Source organism: Leuresthes tenuis, unplaced genomic scaffold (assembly GCF_036924035.1).
Source record: "Leuresthes tenuis unplaced genomic scaffold, fLeuTen1.0.hap1 SCAF_3, whole genome shotgun sequence".
Lineage (NCBI taxonomy): Eukaryota > Metazoa > Chordata > Actinopteri > Atheriniformes > Atherinopsidae > Leuresthes > Leuresthes tenuis.
The window spans coordinates 5,838,124-5,858,837 of NW_027325357.1; the positions used below are offsets into that span (position 1 = coordinate 5,838,124).

At 41.0% G+C, this 20,714-nt stretch overlaps 3 protein-coding genes across 4 annotated transcripts in view; 1 reads left to right on the top strand and 2 right to left on the bottom strand.

Moving 5' to 3' along the window:
• Positions 1–2,471: 2,471 nt before the first annotated feature.
• On the top strand, positions 2,472–5,351 carry LOC140302982 (complement C1q subcomponent subunit A-like). Its single transcript, XM_072381528.1, has 5 exons — positions 2,472–2,579; positions 3,173–3,332; positions 3,758–3,989; positions 4,725–4,842; positions 5,044–5,351. The coding sequence occupies exons 1-5, from the start codon at positions 2,577–2,579 to the stop codon at positions 5,251–5,253; spliced, it is 723 nt and encodes a 240-aa protein (XP_072237629.1). The 5' UTR covers positions 2,472–2,576; the 3' UTR covers positions 5,254–5,351.
• A 2,737-nt stretch (positions 5,352–8,088) lies between these two features.
• On the bottom strand, positions 8,089–12,758 carry LOC140304072 (protein SPMIP1). Its single transcript, XM_072383081.1, is given in 5 exon segments — positions 8,089–8,308; positions 9,101–9,203; positions 9,453–9,629; positions 10,379–10,561; positions 12,688–12,758. Coding segments are annotated over 4 exon segments (579 nt in total). The 5' UTR covers positions 10,559–10,561; positions 12,688–12,758; the 3' UTR covers positions 8,089–8,189.
• A 618-nt stretch (positions 12,759–13,376) lies between these two features.
• The window catches only part of flnba (filamin B a), a 63,690-nt gene continuing 56,352 nt past the window's right edge, over positions 13,377–20,714 (bottom strand). For both annotated transcript variants that reach the window (XM_072381531.1, XM_072381530.1), the window contains 7 exons: positions 20,466–20,603; positions 20,263–20,378; positions 16,639–16,771; positions 16,352–16,528; positions 15,974–16,192; positions 15,676–15,882; positions 13,377–14,869 (listed from right to left, as the gene is read on the bottom strand). In XM_072381531.1, the coding sequence (XP_072237632.1) occupies positions 14,682–14,869; positions 15,676–15,882; positions 15,974–16,192; positions 16,352–16,528; positions 16,639–16,771; positions 20,263–20,378; positions 20,466–20,603 (1,178 nt within the window). In that variant the 3' untranslated portion in view covers positions 13,377–14,681. The remainder of the gene's footprint in view (positions 14,870–15,675; positions 15,883–15,973; positions 16,193–16,351; positions 16,529–16,638; positions 16,772–20,262; positions 20,379–20,465; positions 20,604–20,714) is intronic.

Genomic DNA, 20,714 nt, shown 5'->3' on the forward strand with positions numbered 1-20,714 from the left:
TCATTGGGCAAGAGGCAGGGTACACCCTGGACAGGTGGCCAGTCCATCACAGGGCCACACAGAGACAAACAACCACACACATGCTCACTCCTAGGGACATTTTTTTTAACCAATTAACCTAACATGCATGTTTTCGGACGGTGGGAGGAAGCCGGAGTATCCGGAGAGAACCCACGCATACACGGGAAGAACATGCAAACTCCACACAGAGAGGCCCCGGGCGGGGATCAAACCTGGAACCCTCTTGCTGTGAGGAGATGGTGTTAACCACCACACCACGTGCAGCCCCTAAATGGTGCTGTGTGAAAGAATTTTTAACTTTAATTCTAAAAGATAACAGGACACTCAAGTGAATTACTAAACCATACCAACGACTCAGGATTTCTATAACCGTAACCTAGAAGGGTTTCACCTGTAAACATTCCCACGTATGAAAATAGAAAGAAATCATATCTGCGTAAATATATGCATATGTATGTATATAAATATACAAATATATCAAATGATCGTTGAAGAAGCTTGTATGTAAAGTGTTTGGTTTCACGACAATACAAACAATATATAACTGTATCACTTAAAAAATTATGCTGAGACACCTGAAAATAGTTAATTACATCAAATTAGGGCTGACAGCAAAGTGCAGGTGGACAGTGGCAGGCATTAGAATGATATGTCGTCTGAAACCCAAGAGAAGCTTCATGCTGCAAATCTGAGCAGAGCGGGTGAGAAAACAGGACAAACTGTAAGAGGTGGAAAGAGGATCTGAGAGAGTGAAAATTGCCAACCAGCATATTTTACAGGATGGACTTGTTAATGAGATGTATCACCGAAATAATGCTGAGGAAATTAAACGTTTTGTGGAACAGATACTGACATGCAGACTGAGGTTAAGACCTTCAGCTGCCCACTGCTTGTAAACAGTCTCTGTGTTGCAGGGAACCAGGAGGAAGTTCAGAGAAAAACGGAACTAAATCTTACTTTGGAGGAAAGTTATTTTTTAATCAGATGGATTCCGTTTAGCTTCATCATCAGTTCTTTATCAGGTGAAGCATTTCTTGACTTCATGTTGAGCTATTTCACTTCTGCGTTCTCAAATAAATGCAAAATAATCTTACAGATTTACAGGAAAGGGTGTCAAACTCTCTCAAATATGCGCAAAGAAAGAAGACGTGACCTTCAGTTGATCAAACAGAAAAGCAGGGCCTGGACCTCAAGACTTTTCAATAATAATAACGATAATGTACTTTCATAAAGGTATGTGTCTGCGTTGGGTGGCCCCATCTGGGGCTAATGCCCCCGGCAACGCAGCTCTCATGATCATGGGCGAGCTTACACCCCTCCGTCACATTAAGATGGAGTTTGATGGAGGGGGTCGCTCTACATTTGGTGCATCATAAAATGCAAAATGCAACAAAGAAGACCCAGGACTGTTGAGCAGCCAGAAAGAGTGAGACAATGTTCTCCTCCCAAAAGCCCGACAGCTGGTCTCCACAGTTCCAGATGTTGTTAAAAGGAGAGGAGATGCCACACAGAGGTAAACATGACTCTGTCCCAACTAATCTGGCTGCCCCTAAATTCAAGATGGGGTCACACTTTTCATAGAAATAGTAGGACATCTGGCTTATAAGGTTATAAATGACACATTTTATATATGTTACACAGCATCCAAATTCTTCCCAAACAGAACAGGATGGTTAGTTATTATGGTAATACCCCTCTGATTAAGGTATTCATCTGGGTTTATGAATGTGTTGGTGATAATATGTGCAGAAAATGGTGAAAACTCTAAATCCTTCCTGTTTTGAAATGTTTGTCCATTGAGTATTTCCCTTTTTACGTGGTGAAGGCCTCCCTCTTATTGACTTTTAAAGGGCTAATAACATCTGGAATATTATTATGTCTATTAGATCAGTGAAGCACACTGGTGAGAAAAGACTACTTTAATCACAAACACCCAATGCCACCCAATGAATATAAGTTGAATCTTGCTTTTTATTAACATTTTTCATGTTATTTTTTAACATTGCTGTTCACTTTATTATCCCTCCATCTGGTTTCCTCATTTCTTTGATAGGAATTTGATCAATTTGACTGTTAGTGCTTACAATGTTTGATATCTGGCATGTGACATGATTAAAATGGCTCCACTGCATCAGTAAAATGTGTCTGCTGAAGTCACATAGAACAATATATCAGTGAGAGTTTAATTTCATTCTGAAATCTGTCATGTGCACTCTTTTGATTTGTATCTCAACTTTGGTCAATTCACTAACATTTCAGTAACTTTTGTGATCACAGCTTTAAAAAAGCAAAGGGTCTTTTTAGTGCTGCTCTCCCACCTTTACAGCAAGCTATTTTCTTTTTTCAGCCTCAGCAGTGAACGGTCAGTGTCGTATCCCAGAAATCCTAATTTAAAGACACAAACAGAGCCTCTTCTTGCCCTCTTGAGTTTCACTTCCCTTTACCCCCCCTGAATGAGCGACAATGAGCTGCAACAGTCTCTGTGAAGCAGGATCGCTCTCCATCAACTCAACGCCGCTCCATCAACTACACGACGAGAGACATTATTTCTGCAAATGGTGAGACTATTTTATCTTATGAAAGAACAGATAAACAAGAGGTGTATCTGAAGATTGGGAGAAAGTTGCTTGGATGTTACATTCTTCACAAGATTCTTTATTTCAGTTCCTAAATCCCTGTTAGTATAACATGTTTAAACAGCAGTATTAGATCCATAAATGGCTAAACTGCTGAAATCTAAGTACACATATTTACACTTCAGTTCATGTGTGAAATCTGTATGTATCATATATTGTACCATGATTTGTTGATAAAACTTTTCGATTTAAGGACAGACTATTCCATTAGAGTTTATTCGTAGGTTCAGATTTTAGCTGTGTCCTTGGAAAGTATCGACTTTTTCCCTCAGAGTTTGTATTTATTTTACTGATTAGATTTCTGGTGTAAAACATTTCATAAATAAAAAAAAAACAAAGCTACAAGTCGTTCGGGACACACCTTGACTTTACTGTAAAATGACTCTCACCACTGTAACAGAATGACTAACGATGACCATGTTTGTCTTTAAAATAAATTGGAAAAAGAACAGTTAAATAAAGCAAACCGAAATAAATGTGGGCTGCGTTCTGATCTTGAGTTTGCGTGTCCTCAGGCCCTCCAGTGGCTGACCTGCAGCACTGCAGTGTTGCTGCTCTTGGTTCATGTCACTCTAGTTGACACACAATGCTCGGGAATGTCTGGGATTCCTGGGATACCAGGCACCCATGGGCCCAATGGCAAGGATGGCCTGAAAGGGGCCAAGGGAGATGCAGGTGAGCTAAAACTGGACATGAAGTTGGTTTTATATGTTCTGTTCACATGTTTATCTTCATATTGGCACAATTTCTAATTCAGTAAACTCTGTTTTTCAAACATAGAGGTCACTAAACCGTTTAAGCTACCTGAATGCAGCTTTAAAACTCCAGTGAGGGAAACAACGGGGGAACTTAATTCGAAATGCTCATATCTAATAATAAATAAAACTTCAAGCTTCAAGGTGTTGGGGCAGATATCTGGTCTTTTTCCACCAGTGATGACAGTCAATATGCTGATCAATTACATCACACTTTTAGTGGAATACTTCTGTTTGATTATGAAGAGAAAAATATAATACATACACACTGTATAATGCATAGACCTTAGACTTTATGCAAATGCATTGTTATGAGATGTGATTATTGTTTATTTCTAAGAACAGGTGTTGCAGGTGAACCCATCAGGGGCCAAAAAGGGATATCAGGTATGCGCGGACCCCCAGGACGGGCTGGTTTGAAGGGGGAAGTGGGCCTCCCGGGACATTCCGGCGATATGGGCCGGAAAGGGGAGAAGGGAAGGCCCTTTAACCCCTCCAATGACAATAAACCGTTCTTCTCCTACAAATGGATCATGCAGCAAATGCCAGAGTTGGACACCGCCATGAACTTCAATGGGTGAGTTCTACAGTCTCAAAGAGGGAGCCAGAGAGGTTTTACTGTCATGCGTTTCATCTTTAGGCAGGATGCAGGGCAAGACAAAGAGCAGGAAACAATTTCTTAAAACTACCAACTAAAACTGAGGAATGTTTGACCGAGATACTCTGAAGTGTGACATTGATCAACTATCTTAAACTGTAGGCAGGTCACTACTAAAGCGCCTGAATATCCACCCTTTTTCTATTCCTGCTTCATTCATGTCAGGGCTGCTCTGAAAATTGAGCTCCTCGTTCATTATCTTCTAATATCTTTGCTCATGGTGTCAGTGAAGCCTTCAGCCAATCAGAACAGAGTTATTCTGTCACGAAGGCGGTGCCGAGCCCATACAGCCAAACTGACTGTTCCCCACAAGATTTTAATGGCATGGCGATGTTGCAGTGGAAGTTGGATGACGCCAATCACAACCATTTTCACTCAGGGACGATGATTCATGCATGTGAGACTATGACTTTACAGTCTTTCTGCTTGAGAAACATCATCGTTGAATTGTTGTCTGTCTTTACATCTGAAAGACTCTGCCTCTCTAAGATGCTCTTTACACCCAATAATGCCAGTGACCTGTTGCCAACTAAACTAGCTAGTTTTATCTACATTTTACATTAGAATTTTTTTTTTTTAAACTTTAGATGTTGGAGCCAAGTGATAACAACTGTATTCTAACTGATAACAGATGTTTGTGTTAATCTCCCGCAGAGAGTTTTTGCCCGACGTGGTTCTCCCTGGTCAAAAAGCGACGATGGAAAACGGGGAGTTCGTATGTAAAATCAAAGGCATCTATTTCTTCAGTTACCACGTCTCAGCAAAGAGCAAAGTGAGTCTGAAGGGTTTGCTTCTCACAAAGGGTTTGTGTGTCTCCTTGAACCTGATTTTTGGGTAACTGTAGTTTTGCAATTTCTGCCTCAAATATTACACTTGTTACACCTGTTGCTATCTGCCAGCTGGAGGTGGCGATTAATTTAACATACTCATTCGTGTTTGTGTTCCTAACTGCATGTGTAATGTGATTATCAAGGTGTGTCTGAAGCTGGTGAAGAACAGGGAGACTCACATGATGCTGTGTGACACATCTGAGGGTTTCCTGGTCACATCCGGCTCTGCGATCCTGGAACTACAGAATAACGACAGAGTTTCACTGCAACCAACCCAGTTCAGCGCCATTGTGATGAGCCAGAGCAGCACCAGCCACACTTTCACCGGCTTCCTGATCTTTCCAACCCCCTGAAACCACATCCAGTGGAATATTTACAACAGTTAGATGAACTATTTGTGTTTTGTAACAGCGCAGTGAAGATCTGAACCATTAAAGGCTGCTTCATATTTCAGGTGTAGTCTTACTTAATCATGAATTTCTCAAAATCATCCAATAAAGTTTCATACTGAGCTGCAGTCTTTCTTATTGTAGTATTAAAAACCCATCACAGCGAACAGTTCTCGATCTTAAACCGATTTTAACACATTTACAACCTGTAATTCAAGTTTGAATAAATTGACTGAAAGCTGCACTTGCGTCCACATTGACTGATATATTTTTTGTAAGATTAAACAAGTCTATAATGAGTCTGATCAGTGTTCTATCTATCTCTGTTTCTTCTATGACCTCCCCTTAAATAACTTCAGGTTCCTTAGACCTAAGAATGTAATTTTAACAATATCAGCAATTCATACATTCTGAGAGGAATAAAGTCACGTAACAAACATATAATGTCCTCTTGTGTTCAAGTATGGAGTGCCGTTGCAAACATTTAAACAGATTTTTCTTCAGTAAATAACTAATTGGTCATTGTCTGGTACCAAGACCTGTTTAATTAATGATTGTGTGACTCAGTTCAAAACTTAGCTCAACAAATCCACTTAAAATGGCTTATTGAGTCTGGTTCTTTCCTGCATATTCACGTCTTTCCTGTGAAACAGAAGCTAAAAAAAGCCCAGTGTACTGGTCAGCTCTATTGGCCTGGCCAGACACCGCCCACCGTTCATCAGATCTCGTGAAATTCAGAAGTTTGACAGTGCCTTACATTTGAGGAATTCAACTGGCTCAACTGGACTCAAACGGCCTTGGTGCTCTAGATGTACTCCAAAGTTTCATCTGGAAGTGAAAGTGTATATTAATATATTCCCAGTAAAGCTGCTCTCATTCACATATTTTTCTGTTTCTAAACCTTGTGTCGGATGTTGTGACTGAAAATCAGTTCATTGAGTAAAACATTTCCAGACTGTCGCTCTGCTTTGTTACAGCAGTGTTATCTGATAGCTCCACCAATCAAGCAACTTAAAGACGTCTGTGTGGTGAATTCAGCTAGAAGCAGCAGAATGTCTTGACTATTTTCTCAACAGTCCATAGAGTCAATGTTGAACAAGCCTCAGCAAATAGCTCAATTTTTCTCTCTCGTGCGTGTATACTTGGACAAGGATGGCGGGCCAGTTAACTGACCAAGTTGAGCTGTAACCATAGTTTTTCATTTTATTGCATTTCATACCCACTTAATCCAATTCAGGGTCCCTGGGGGAGTGGAGCCTTTCAAGTCAGTCTTGAAAGAAGAATTCACAAACTTTACTTAAGCGAAAGTAAGTTATTAAATGGAAAAAGTCCTACACCACATTCGTATCATTACATTATTCTTGCAATTATGTGAATAGAATGAAAAATTATTTCACTGTTACTTGATGGAGGGGAAGCTCAAAATGTCAGGCTGTAACTTATGATTGTTGTACTGAATTTTTCAGTAGATTGAGTCAGAATCTCAGAAAATACAGTAATCTTTGAGCACTGACAAATGTTTGCTCATGCATTAATATTTGTAGAACACTGTTCGTGTAAGCTTCTATGTGTAAAACATAGTTCCTCAGAAATTAATTTTAAATCTTCATTTTCAGACCACATGCTGTACATATCTATATTCACATCCAGGTCATATTCTTCCCTTGCTTAGCGTTAGCAAGAAGTTTACTCTACATCTATATATGTGCAGAACTAAAACAAAGTCTCACCACCTGGAAAAGGATAACAGTATGAGCGAGTAGGAATTAAAAATTCAGTGGTGTGGTGTGTGACATTTCCTCCTGCAGCTCGTTGGTTTAAAAACACTGACGTATCAGGTGTATGAAGATCAGTGGACTCTTTCCGACTCACACCAGCCCAGGAGTTCATTAAATATCAATCACATGGCATCAGGTGAACAGACCCTTAACTTTACAGCCGTGTGGATGGTAAACACACATCACTACAACAGAACAGACCCTACGATGTCGACCTTAATCTGACCGAGATTTTTTTCTTCTGTGCAACATGTTCATTACAAGGACTTAAAAAATGTGTTCAGTTTATTACCTACTGTACTTTATTTTATAGCATCACCTACGTTGAATATTTTACTTTTTTAGATTGCAATTCTCTTCGAAATATGTTATTTATGTCATTCTATTGTTGTTCCTTCTTGCATTTTTTTCTGATTGAGTCTTATAACTTGACATGTGATCTTTCTTTTGGTCACCCACAACCTTCCCCACTGCAGGATGAATATGTATAAGCCTCACTCATCAAACAGACTTGTGGCAAGAAACAAACAAAGTAACCAGAACCAGGAACATGTGAGGCGAAACAGCGAGAATCTGGCAATGACAGAGAAACCGAGGGGAATATATACTGAGGGAAACTCATGAGGAAGTGACTGCAGCTGTGAGTAATTGACTAGGTGACAGGTGTGGCAGTGGAGCTAAAGACCAGAGCAGGAGGGATCTGAGGAATCGATGGAATAATGACCAGAATAAAAACACAGGACTGAGAACTTGGAACAAAAGAATAAATCATTAAACCATGAAAAATACTAGAAAAACTCAAGACAGTAACAACAGAACCCCCAAACAACATGACAGAATAAATTTATCTTAAATTAAATCTATTTTATCCTAATCTAACATCTTACACTGTGTATATAACAAGAAATCAACTTGGAAAAACAAAAAAAAGTCATCTTGAGGGAGACCATCAAGGGATAAATTAACATTGTTCTTCTAACATTGTTGAAACACTTCTAATGTAGTTTATTTGCTGCCACAATTTGCCATTGAATTAAAACATGTGCTGATCTGATCTGATATTGGGTGCCTATGAGTGTTAGCTGCCCATAAGCCTTTGTAAAGATGTCTGAAAGGTTAACTTCAGCCCACAGTGTCAGTGGCTGATGGGCTGCTGAAGACTCCGTTTCTGGCGTAAAAGGTGCTCTTCACCACGGACAACCTCGCACAGGAAGGAGTTCTGTAATCCAGATTGTAGTCACCTGTGGATAAAAGCATGAGCCATTGTTTGCTTTGTGTAAAGTCCTTTGTGGGACCTTGTAAAGCTTAAGTGGGTACTGTAAAAGTGTGAAGCATCTACCGTTTCATCTGAAAAGTTCTGAAATGAATTCATATATACACACGTCATCTTATTATAAGATTCAACACAAAATACTACATCATTGGTGATTTATAGAAGCTGATAAAAAGCCACAAATATTTAAGATTTAGTCGTCTTAGACTGCTCACTCACCCCATTTTATTTTCTCTAAAGAAGATAATAAAGGCTCCACCAAAGCTCCTTAGAGATTTCGACAGGCTCTTATCATGGCTGCTACTCAGGTTCCCACGCAAAAAATATTAAATGACCTGACACGAGGACTGTCAAGTTCTACTGACCTTCATTACACCTAAAATCCGCCTCTAGCTACCAGTGTAGGACTGGATTGGTCAAAACTTTTGTTTCATTTACAAATGGAAAGTTTGAAGACTGGCAACACGGTTTCTTTTGACAATCTCAAGAATCAAGCTGCTTTGCAAGGTAAACAGAAGTACCTGCCATTCATCGTGCAAAACTTTACAATGAGGTATGAGAGCACAAATATCAGGCTTGAGATGAGGATGAAGTCCTTCTTTAAACTAAGGTGGTAAACACTTATCTTGACAGGTTAAAAATCATTCCTGCTAAGCATCTCTGGGTCAGAGATTATAACGCTGAGCTGTTAAGATTTATGTATACACAGATTTGTTAGCCACATTAAAGTCTCATGGAGTGCATGGTGCCACCAACTTACCCAGCCTCCACCCGTACTCCCAGGATGACAGCAGTGGAAAGTCAAATTTCTCTTCAGGTCTAATGTGGCCACGCCTCCTCAGGTACAGACTCCGCCCTCTCTCCTGCAGACAAGATTTACTTTAAGATTAATTTTGAATAATTTCTTAGGATTCTTGGGATACTGAACAACAAATAGTGAATTGGCTAGCTTGATGGTATTGTGTCGACCGAGTGAATTAGCATTGTTAGTTTTGTTTGTACTTTGAAAATAGGTGGCAGAAATATTTGTTTTATGCTTAATGTTACTGAACGGTGAGAAATAGTCCAGCCACCTTCAAACAACTACACAATTAAAATGAGGGGGTCCGTACATGGTGCAAAGAGTCCTGGTACAGAGTCTGTCTGGTCTGAGGAGAAACTGGCCTCATCAGGGGAGGCATGTCATGCTGCTGCTCCCCCTCCACTGTGGTCGTAGGAGGAGGAGGTGGAGGAGGAGCAGGAAGGTTGCTCTTTTTCTTCGGTGCCCTGATAACAACAGGAGAAACAGCCTTAGTGCGTGCAGAAGTTTACTAACATCTTCCAGATAAAACATTTTAGACTTCAGTTTGGTATAACTCTGCTTATGAAACAATGCAGTATCATCCAGCACAAACAGCTTTCCAAAATAACATATTCTAATACACTAAGATCAAACAGATTATTTATACATCAAGTGATCCAGGACAATTCTGCTGATGTGGTTCACAAATAAGGTGTTGGGCAATTATATGAAAGTACAGCACAACAAAACTGAGAAACACAGTTAAATAATATGGAGTCTTTATGTGGAGGGGAAACATACTGCTTTAAGGTAAGTTGGGTTAAAGACCCCAACAACAACAACCAACTGTATTAATCTAGCATACATTGGGTTCACTTGTTGGACCGTCACTGGTAGAAGGAGCAGTTTAAACACACATTTGCACCAGCATGTCAGTAAACACGTCTGTAATGGCTTTACAACAGTAAAAAGATCTAATGGGCGGAGGGATTTTGTGTTACAACACTCAAATCTCTGAACTAGCGTAACGTAAGGGTAACAGTAGCAAAGCTGACCATAAATACTTTTCATTTTAGAACCCTTATCCCTCTCTTTCTGCAACTGGTTAGCAATTAGATCAATCTGATTGGTGAGTTAAACCGAGCAGCGCCATTGGTTACTCAGAAAGGCCAATAAAAACAATGTTATCAAACATTCAAATATAGTGACACAAGTTACAGAACTTCTTTCTATTCTAGCTCCATAAAATAAAGCAGCTCACCGAGTGTCAGCAGGAAGTTGGGGTAGCCGTGTTTGGTCTGTGCCGTTGTTTCTGATGTCGTAGCTGGACGGGTAGAGTCTAGCATGGCGGCTCTTCCAGGTCAAACGGGTCAACGTCTCCTTTTGGATCTGCTCCTTGTAGAAGTTCTGGGTCTGAGTCGTCAGAAAGCCTTGCATCTCCTGCCAGAAAGCTGCTGCTCCTCAAGCAGGTTCAGCCTCATAAAACAGGGAGAGTCAGACAATACTGTTGCAAGTTTTGGGACCGTAAGGAGTCAGCTTTATTTCTCAGAAGATTTTTGAGGTCTCACAGAGAGGCACTGAGCTTATACTAAGTATTTTCACCAAAGTCTCATACGCCCAAATTAGGGATGCACGATAGCACATTTAAAAAAAAAAAAAGAAGAAAAGTACTTCCCTTTTAGTACTTGCCGATACTGAGTACCGATATGAGTACTAATCAAGGCCATTACAGTTCTTACAATTAAAAACATTTTCTTTTCTTTTGGCATGCTCAACCCAAATACAACTGCACTTTGTGCATTTTAGTAATATAAAACTACTCTTAGTGCAACATATTGTTTTAACATTTTAATTTTCACAAACACATTGCAGAAAAATTAAGCTCCTGTCCCACTGGTATCGGTTCTGTAGTATCGGAACACTTTAATGAATACTGAGTACGAGTACACGCACATGGTATCGGTACCGATACCGGTGCATCTCTAGTCCCAATAACACCTCAGAAAATTGTCTCAAATTGTGAAAAAAAAAAAAAGGCATAAGTCACCTTGAAATGCCAGTGAGTACAATGTCTTTCAAGTTTCCAAAAGGCCTCTGTTTGCCTTTACAAGCCCAATCCACAAAGATGGCAACCCACATGGTCCAAAGAATCCGTTGTCATATCCTCAGATAGTCTTTTGGGGCCCTGCCCGAGACTGGGGCCCTGCCCGAGACTGGGGCCCTGCCCGAGACTGGGGCCCTGCCCGAGACTGGGGCCCTGCCCGAGACTGGGGCCCTGCCCGAGACTGGGGCCCTGCCCGAGACTGGGGCCCTGCCCGAGACTGGGGCCCTGCCCGAGACTGGGGCCCTGCCCGAGACTGGGGCCCTGCCCGAGACTGGGGCCCTGCCGAGACTGGGGCCCTGCCCGAGACTGGGGCCCTGCCCGAGACTGGGGCCCTGCCCGAGACTGGGGCCCTGCCCGAGACTCTTGCCAGATGGCAGTTAGGTCAGGCTCCAGCCCTGAACAGAATGAGGTGGTTATATAAAGCTGCATGACTCGATAAAAAAGGTCCTCATGCTTAACAACTTAATGTTCCTGCTGGTGGCAGTTTAGGGTCGCTCATGCTCTCCACCTGCACTGCATCATTTTGTCATAGTTTGGCTTTAGTATTATTTTGATATTCTCTGCTTTTTGGTTCACTTATGGTTTTCCTTTGAGACGGATTTTGTTCATCATAATAATTAGTGTTTGTTCCACAGCTGTTTTGTTTTTAGCAGATTACTCCACTGCTCCATTCCCACTGTACACACCTGTTAGTCATCGCTTACCTGGTGTACTGTGTATGCTGCCAAGTGTTCAGTGCTTATTTTTTAGCAGTTTTCCAGCCATTTTCCTGCAGTTTCTCGCTTGCAGAGAGGCAAACGTTCTATGTTTGGGTCATTTCACTGGCAATTTATCACACTGATGGCTACATCAGGGTCAAATGACAATCCTTTTTATACCATTCTTTAATAATTATATATCATGCCCTGGAATGATTCACTTTTTAAATCACCAAACATCCCAAAGTATGCTGATAATTGGGTGTCAGGGTTTCTGGTTTATTAAGCAGTCCAAGTCACCTGCTATATAACCAGTGAGAAAAGACTCCTCACACAGACTGGAATGCAACAGCTTTTTTTTGTCTGATATATCATAAGACCCTAATGTCAGATGCAAAGCAGGGCTTCAAAAGGCTATTTATTCTGTCCAATATGTCAAATGTTTTTCATCTGATCATTTTATCTCCATCTCCAAACATCTCAAAAGAAACTTGTATGAGCTTCAACTCAGTTTGGACTGATGCTGCAGATAAGTTACGTTTTAGCTTTTACTGTCTTACATCACAAGATACAAACAAAAGGATTGACAGCCGGGGGAATCAACCCAGATTCAATTCAAAAGGCATCTTCAAAAAAAGAACATGTTCTGAAGATGCGTGTTAAACAGAATAACAAATAGCACAATAAATCACCATCATGCCTGCATAAGAACTGAGCAAATCTGTTTGTTTACATTTGTTAAGCCTTGAATAGGACTACTTTACCTTCGTCTTGCCTGGTGCAGAGGTGTGCAGGATGAGCCGCTGACTGTGAAATGAGCTGTGGATCAGATGGCTCACTGTAATACAAGGAAACACGAGACAGATGCACACACTCGTCTTTTCCCCACCACTACACACCATTAGACGGACCTAAATCTTAATTTGCCGCAGTTTTTACCCCCCCAAAACAAACAAAAAACCAACTAGTGGAGATGCACATCCGATGCATAAGCAATTAACACTGATGAACAATTAACATGCATCTACAATTACACGAGTGGATATAAAAGCATGCACAATCCAATCTAATGCACACCTAATTAGTGTGGAAATTACCTTATAACCCAGATTGAAGGGCAGCAATAATTGCTTCTCTAAGATCATTGCTGACGTCTTGCTTCCTTGACACGAATGTGTTAAAACAAACCTGAAGGTTGCAGACCAGCAAACTGCAGAAACTTGACCACTGAGGAAGGCAATACATTTAGAAAATGTATTTTTATTTTAGATGGATGCTGGACCTTTCTCTCAGTTTAAAAACACAAAAACAATGCAGCACATATGTAAACATTCAGGAGTGCCTCTTTTCTACCACTGACCAGACGGAGGAGAAGCAGGATGAGCACCTGAATGTATCAACAAAAAAAAAATCAATGTTGAGGAAAAAGAAAAAGATTCAAGACTAGTTTCAGTTTTCCACATTCCAGTTTATTTTAATTATCAAATGTACAGTACATCAGGTTTTAATTTCACATTAAAAACACCCAGTTCCTAATACAAAATGAGAAGCATTCCCTATTCCCACCCCAATACAAAATATCCTCATCTTAAAATATCAAAAGAAGCAGTGATAAGGCAACAACATCAAGGTTAGGATCTAACAGACTTGTGTAGATTTCTTCATAATTTACACACAAACTGAAAATCTGACCCAGTTCTTCAGATCCATCACGTATTCATTTTCAGTAAAGCTGAACCATGATCACTCTTTTGTCCAGGCAGACGTGAAACTGATGAGAACCGAGCAAAATAAATCAGATCTGTTCATGTGATGATGCAGAAAGGAATAGCTACGATCTCATACTCTCCACTCTAGCATGTTAAGTAGTCTGTTGTACAGTGCAGGAAACAGTAGTTTGAAGGCAGCCAAAAGTCAATTTTCTTTTTTTTTTTTGGGGGGCAACAGTAAGTAACCATGGAAATCTGGGAGCTAATTATTAAGAGCAACAAATACACAATAATCAGTAGTTGCACAAAGTTGACATTTGATGTTGGAATGAAACCAAACCAAGAATTCCAGTTTTCTTAACAGTTTACTCGCGTCTTAATTCACCCCTTTTGATTTAAAAAAAAAAAAAAAAAAAAAAAAAAAAAAGGCATTCTGCACATACTTGGTTATTTACTTGCTCATTTCTTAAATTAACCAGTAAAACCTGAAGGATACAAACCTTTAATAACCCTCACAGAACTTTTGTTTTGTTCCTGGGACCGTTTAGCTAAAGAAAAGTGCTGGTATTCCAGTTGTGTTTCGAAACAGAAGCATTTCCAAGACATTTCAGTTTAAATGTTTTCCAAATCCAGTTTAACATTTTACACCAAGTGTAGGGACATTCTCACCGACTAAATGTGTAAAAGTGCAACCATTTTTTTTTTTTCTTTTTTAATTTCCCATTACGTTAGTTTCTCTTTTTTCTTTAAAGAAGATCATTTCTACCATTTTGCTTCCCCGAGCCACTGCACAACAAAAAACTGTCCAACCAAGAATCTCTACTTTGATGCGTTTTAGTGTTTTTAAAAGAAAAAATGACTTTTTATTTTATCAGGGTTATTTTGAGGCAGGCAGAAAACCCTGACGAGAGCAGAAAAGGTCACCTCACAAACCTTTGTTTAGCAGCTTGCTCATTGGACAGTCGTTTGCAGTGCAGCCAAGGTGTCCTCCAACTGAAACAGGGATGCAGAATGGTGCGGGAGGAGTGACTGCAGTTTTTCTCGGCGCATCACGGGACGGTGATGTTAAACGGGGACCCCGGGATGTGGTCGTCGCCCCACTTGACCACCAAGATGTAATCTCCTCGCTCCTTCAGCAGATAACTGACGTTGTACTGAAGGTTGCCCTTGTGTTTGACCAGAACCTCCTCACAGGGGATGTGAGGGCCATGCACACTCACCATGAGCATGTTCTTACCTGGGAAAAGGAGGGAAAAGCCTCTTACCAATGATACGTGTTAAAGTGTTTCTGCTGCCCTCCATTCTACACCAAAAAACTGACAATTTCAGCTCACAAGCAGCTGCGCACCATTACTCATCTCAAATAAAATTTCATGGCTGTCCTGACAAGACGTCGCACTTCTGATCTCATAGCGATCACTATGGCAACATGGCCTAAGCAGTTGACTGCAAAACTTCTAAACTTAAGGCATAAAACACCACTGGGCTTTTACAGGGTGCAGTTCAAGTGTGACCAAGTTGTACACTTCATTAAATGAATTTCTTTAGGTTTACTAAGCATTTGCCAATCTGCTGGCCTCTTAATGATCTTTAATTATCTGTTTTTGCCTCAACAAATGAGCCTGGTGCTCACAGGTAAGCAGTGAGAACGTGTTGTGGGACAGAGACCACAGGCTCATCTAATTTTAGTCTCCTTGTCTCCTCTTTCCTCACCCCCTACCTGGGATTCTGTAATCGTTCACAGCAAAATGTTTTGGCCCCGAACCCATTTCCCACATAATAAATGGCATTAAAACTACATTTACTTTCTCCACAAACTGATTTAATGCTCCCCTGATGAGAATAGCTAAATACAGCAGTAGCATACAAAAAAAACCCCAAACATATGAAACTGTGTCCTGTGTCATATTTAACAAAGCACAGATATCTTTTTTTCTTAAATTCCTGTCAACTCCCCTCCTCACGTCTGAGTGTGGGGACTAAGACATGAGGAGGGGAATAGAGGACTGTGCTGATTGGGAAATGGGATAAGCCGTTTCTTACCAGCTTTGCTGCAGTCGACAGAGAAGCTGCCCCTCTGTCCCACATAGGCCTTGCTGAGGCCAGATCCTCTGCATGTCACCTTGCTGGCGTCAGAGTAGTCCGGTCTGGACATGGCACTCTGTGAAAAGCTGCTAGACACCCGAACAGCTGGATCCAGAGTCAGGGTGGACGTCTCGCTTGCGTTTGTCACATTCACCAGCCGAGGACCTGAGAGACAACAACAAAGCTTATTGTGAGCTTTCTGCTGCTGGATCACCTGGTTTTTAATTGTAACGTTACAGGGAGCGGTGAAGGTTACCTGTGACTCTGGCCTTGAAGGGACTGCCAGTGATGTGGTTGGGTCCTCCATACTTTATGCTAATCAGGTAGTTTCCAGGTGCCATGGGAGTGTACTGCACCTTATAGCCCTCTGGAACCTCTTGGCAGTCCATCTTTACTTTAGAGGGACCCTCGATGGTCACGGCCAAAGCCCCAGGACCTGCTTTAGTGTTGTTAATGATGAACTCCGATTGGGTGCCTGTAAGATTAAAAACACTCAGTGTCTGACTTGAAACCAAATCGGACATGGTACATGCATGTATTTGTGCACACCCGCCCCAAAAGTTCAGAGAAATCTGCTGAGAAAAAGCAGGGTAGCGCAAACGCCATCAGAGCCTGTTACAGACTTGTGACCCACCTGTGGTGCCTCTCTCCAGTCCAGCTCCATATGCTGACACCAGAGCAGGCTCTCCAGTCTGTCCTGCTTCTCCAACTCTGACCTGGAAAGGACTTCCAGGGATGTGAGAGCCGTTAAATTTCACATCGATGGTGTGGATGCCGTTCTCCCGGGGGATGAAGCGGATGGCGTACTTGTCTAAAGGGCACAGAGGGTGTTGGTTAGTAGTGGGCCAAAGCAGTTTTCTTTTGGCCACTTGAAGTTGACATGCACCACCTTTAAATCACCAATGAAAAACACCCACACACCTCTTTCCAGCTCTGTGACAACACACTTCTCCAGAGCTCCAGAGGGGCTATGAACTTTGGCCTCCATCTTGCCCTGTGCGCCATTCAGACGTACTGCAAAGGATGCTGGGTAATTTGCCTTAAGACCAGACTCCTGCCGAGCCCAGACATACAGTTAAACAACAGGGGAGAAAATAATTAACACTTAAATCACAGACATGCAGTGATGCTTACAGTTTGGTTGCAGATCAAAACAGCCGCGTGAACATGGACCGCTTTTAATCAGATTAACAGTCCAATCAGAATAAAAACACTACATTTTTCTGTCACATTTTCTGCATATTAGCAGCCAAGCTCACTTTTTAAATGTCAAAAAGAAAATAAAACTCCCCCCCAATCTCATATTTAATGTCAATATAAGAACTTAAATTTGAATCTGATCACATCGACTTCAATCAGATCAAAGCAATCTTTGTCCATTAATACTTCTAACAAAATATTCTCGTTCAATCTGTCTAAACTGCCCTCTTGTGTCATATTTTACTCTGTTCCACCACTTCACTCCATGTGTTCTGCTGATTTCTACTCTTACCTGAGCTCTCTTTGATGCAGCGCCAGCAGACAGACAGACGGCCACAATCAGAACGATTAGCCTTACAGGTAGTACTCAATCCGACAAAAAGACACGTTTGTGGATTCTTTTTTTTTTTTTTTTTTTTAAAAGGATATTTTAAAATGGTTTTGTTAACATATTGTAGTAGAGGCAGTATGTGCAACTTGTTAGCGCTCTCTGGTGGACAAACCATTTAATGCCACTTTGGTCAGAAGTTTAGCACAATGTTAACCAGAGGACATACCACAGAGATGAGAAAACATAATTTGCCCCCTTTGGTTACTTCACCTGGATGCAACTGCATCTGTCAAAGTGATGTTAATGTCCATCAGTACCGAGGAACATGGAGACTATAATGCTTCAGTTTCCTTACTTTCAGGAAAAACATTTTTCTAAATAAGTTTTTAATCTTACCCCAGAAGGCAATGCTTCCTTATAAATACATAAAGGAAGTTTTACATGAAAATAAAGTGTTCTATTTATGCCTTAATAGGAAATTGTTGCTTTGCATTGTCGCATATCTCAGTATCCAGATTAAGGAGAACAGAAGTACTCGCATCAGATCTGTGACTACTTCTGTTCCCCTTAATCTGGACATAGAGATAAACTAACCTTTTCTGTAACGTTTAGAATATTTGTTGGATTTTGAGTTCAGCACTGAAGACTTCACAGTTGAAGCGTAATTTCTTCCTTTTGATTCATAAACTATTCCGCTTGTGGTGCATGACTGTTTTGCTCTGTGCAGTTTGCAGTAGGGAAACACCCAACTATAATCACAGGACTGAGTTGGTTAAATTTAGCATTAAGTAGGACCTTATTTAAATTATATTAAACCAATAAAGAGTTTTTACATCACTAAATGAAATAAAAATGAGAATATAACGGCTTTATGCACTAATGCTGTAGATTCTATACATTTTTAAAGCAGATTTGCTCATTGATTGATTTATTTTTTAAAAACCATTCCCTTTGCCTCACTTTACACTGTCAGATCTGATAAAAACACTGCTGAATGTTGCATACCCACAGTAGGAGCTCGTCTAAACGAATGAGTTGGTCTCTATTCATACCTGGCATTAACATGCATCTGTGGTGATCTGATCACACGTGCACAGCACCTGGTATCTGAGCACTGCCACCACATTTGGAGGTTGTATGAGCTCCATAAGATCCCACTCTTTCAGCTTTGTCAACACAAAAAGACCAATGAGGTTGACTTACCAACCCGACCATATGTTCAGGTCTGCTGACTTAATGGGTCAAGGTGGATAACTGACACCGACTATATTTACATGCACAGCAATATTTAGATTTCGATCCAAATGACATGAAACCGAGCATAGTCATTCTGTACTTCTACAATATGTCACCAATGTTTACACACATCCAAAGCGCTCTCACACAGAAAAATAAACCTTACTTCTCACCCAGAAAGGGTGTCTCTTAAACAAACATGGCTGCCTTTTTTTGCTTTGCCATTAAGAAGACATTATTACCAACTTCTGGTGGGTTTTTCAGAATTTCACACAGTTGGAAGTCAGGAATTTCTAGAATTCCAAGTCCTCATCAAATGCAGCACAGAGCACGTGCCAAATCAGTCATCAAAAAGCTGTAAAACACTCCAAGACCTAATAATGAATTCAAGGTGTATACATGCTTACATAATACCACTAAGACCAGATTATGCCACATGATTTTCATTGGGGTAATATCAGAAAAATGCTGTGCATGTAAACCCAGAGTTATGTGGGTTGGAACATTTCCACCAGAGCGTGCGGGGTTTGCAGCAGAAAAGGCACAAAGCTACATCTTTCATTTGCATATGGAGCGGGAAAACGATCTGACCACAAGTGGTTTCTGTGAGTTCTGAACTCAGGACTGTCAGCTTAAGATCAAATCACCAAAGATGCACGTTTATGTCGTGTATGAAGAGGACCGAGGAGGAAATCTGCTGAGGCCCGTCTGTCTGCTGCAGCTGTGCAGTCGGAGAGCTGATGTTGATGATGGAGCTGTTAAAAGCCTTTAAATGAAACACAAGAGAAACACCAAGAGTTCCACACCAAACAAAAGGAGGGATGACCAGAGCCAGGCAAACAGAAACGTATGTAGTACAGCCACTCTGAGCTGCTCCGTTTGGGATTACAACACCAACAGTCTTTATTGAATTCTTATTTTAATGGTTCTGTTCTCCAGTGGCATCATCACAATAAAAAAATATGAAGAATTAAAGTAAAATGGTAGTTTGTCTTCATTTGAAGTCAACGAGAATCCTCTTTACCAAATTATCAATTTACTGACCAAACTAATCACCCCAGTAGAGGCTTCTGAAATGTCTCTAAAGAACCAACTTCTATTCAGTTTCCTATTCTATGACACTGGAACTTTAATTTCTTTGGGGTTTGTCTGTACGTCTAAGAAAAAAAAGCTTTACTTTAGCCAGGTGCTTTTTAATTATTACAGCTAATATTTGTCTGTTATCTCATTTAATTTTGAAAATAAGAATGTGGCCTAAATAGGAGGAAAGGATGGCTCTCTTAGGCCAAAGTGTCAGCTTCACAGAAGCCATGAGTTTGCCTGGCTGCGGTCACATCCATGAGGCCAGTTGCATGAAGAAAATTCGACTACTTCAAACTGAGTAACTGTGCAGCTAACAGGAAGAGATTCGACTGATGTAGGCGGTTTGAGATGCTGATCATCAGGCTTATCTGTGGCTTTAAGGTTGATTAGTAATTAGAAACAACCTACACGTATTAGAATTTCTTCTTGTGATGCTAAAAGATCTGATAACATGACTCCAATTCCAGCTCGAGGTTACTGTGGGGCAGTCATAGTAAATGTTTCTATTAGTTTAATAAACTTGGTGCCATAGTGAACCAAAATCAGTCCAAGCCCCAGTTAATCAGCTTTAAAGTGGAGCAAATTCCATCTTTGTTCATCAAATTATAATTTTTTTTCTTCTTATGCAACTGCGCCCCCGAGCCCTTTAGTGTTGCATGACAAGCTGGGTGTGGAGGTGTCTCCTCGTGCCTCACCTGAAGGCCGGCAACAGAGAGGCGCCGGGCGTCGTTCACTGGTGCGACAACAGGAACCAGGTAGGGGCTGTCGGGTATGTGCTGGTCATTAAACTTCACCGAAATCTCATAATCACCTGCAGAGGAGGGGGTGAGAATGTAACCGAGCGTGACAGATACTTTAATGCACAGATATGAAATAAAACCGTGTGGGAATCATCTACCAGGCTCCTGAGCAATGTAAGAGACGCCGCAGGACCCGTCTTTGCGGTCGTCAAAGGAGATCTCGGCTCGGCTGGGTCCTTCCACTGCGATGGACAGACCACCAGCACCCGCCTCCCTTGTCCAGATACTGAACTCGGCTGGTGGACGAAGGAGAGAATGTAAGAAAACAATGCAGTAATGCACCTTCCCCATTTATCCAGACCTTTAAAGAGCATTTTTATCATCAAAGAGAGAACAAAACTCAAAGC

Coding starts and splice junctions, on each gene's coding strand:
- LOC140302982 (XM_072381528.1), top strand. Junction 3,990..4,724: donor ACCGCCATGAACTTCAATGG/GTGAGTTCTACA, acceptor AATCTCCCGCAG/AGAGTTTTTGCCCGACGTGG. Junction 4,843..5,043: donor ACGTCTCAGCAAAGAGCAAA/GTGAGTCTGAAG, acceptor GTGATTATCAAG/GTGTGTCTGAAGCTGGTGAA.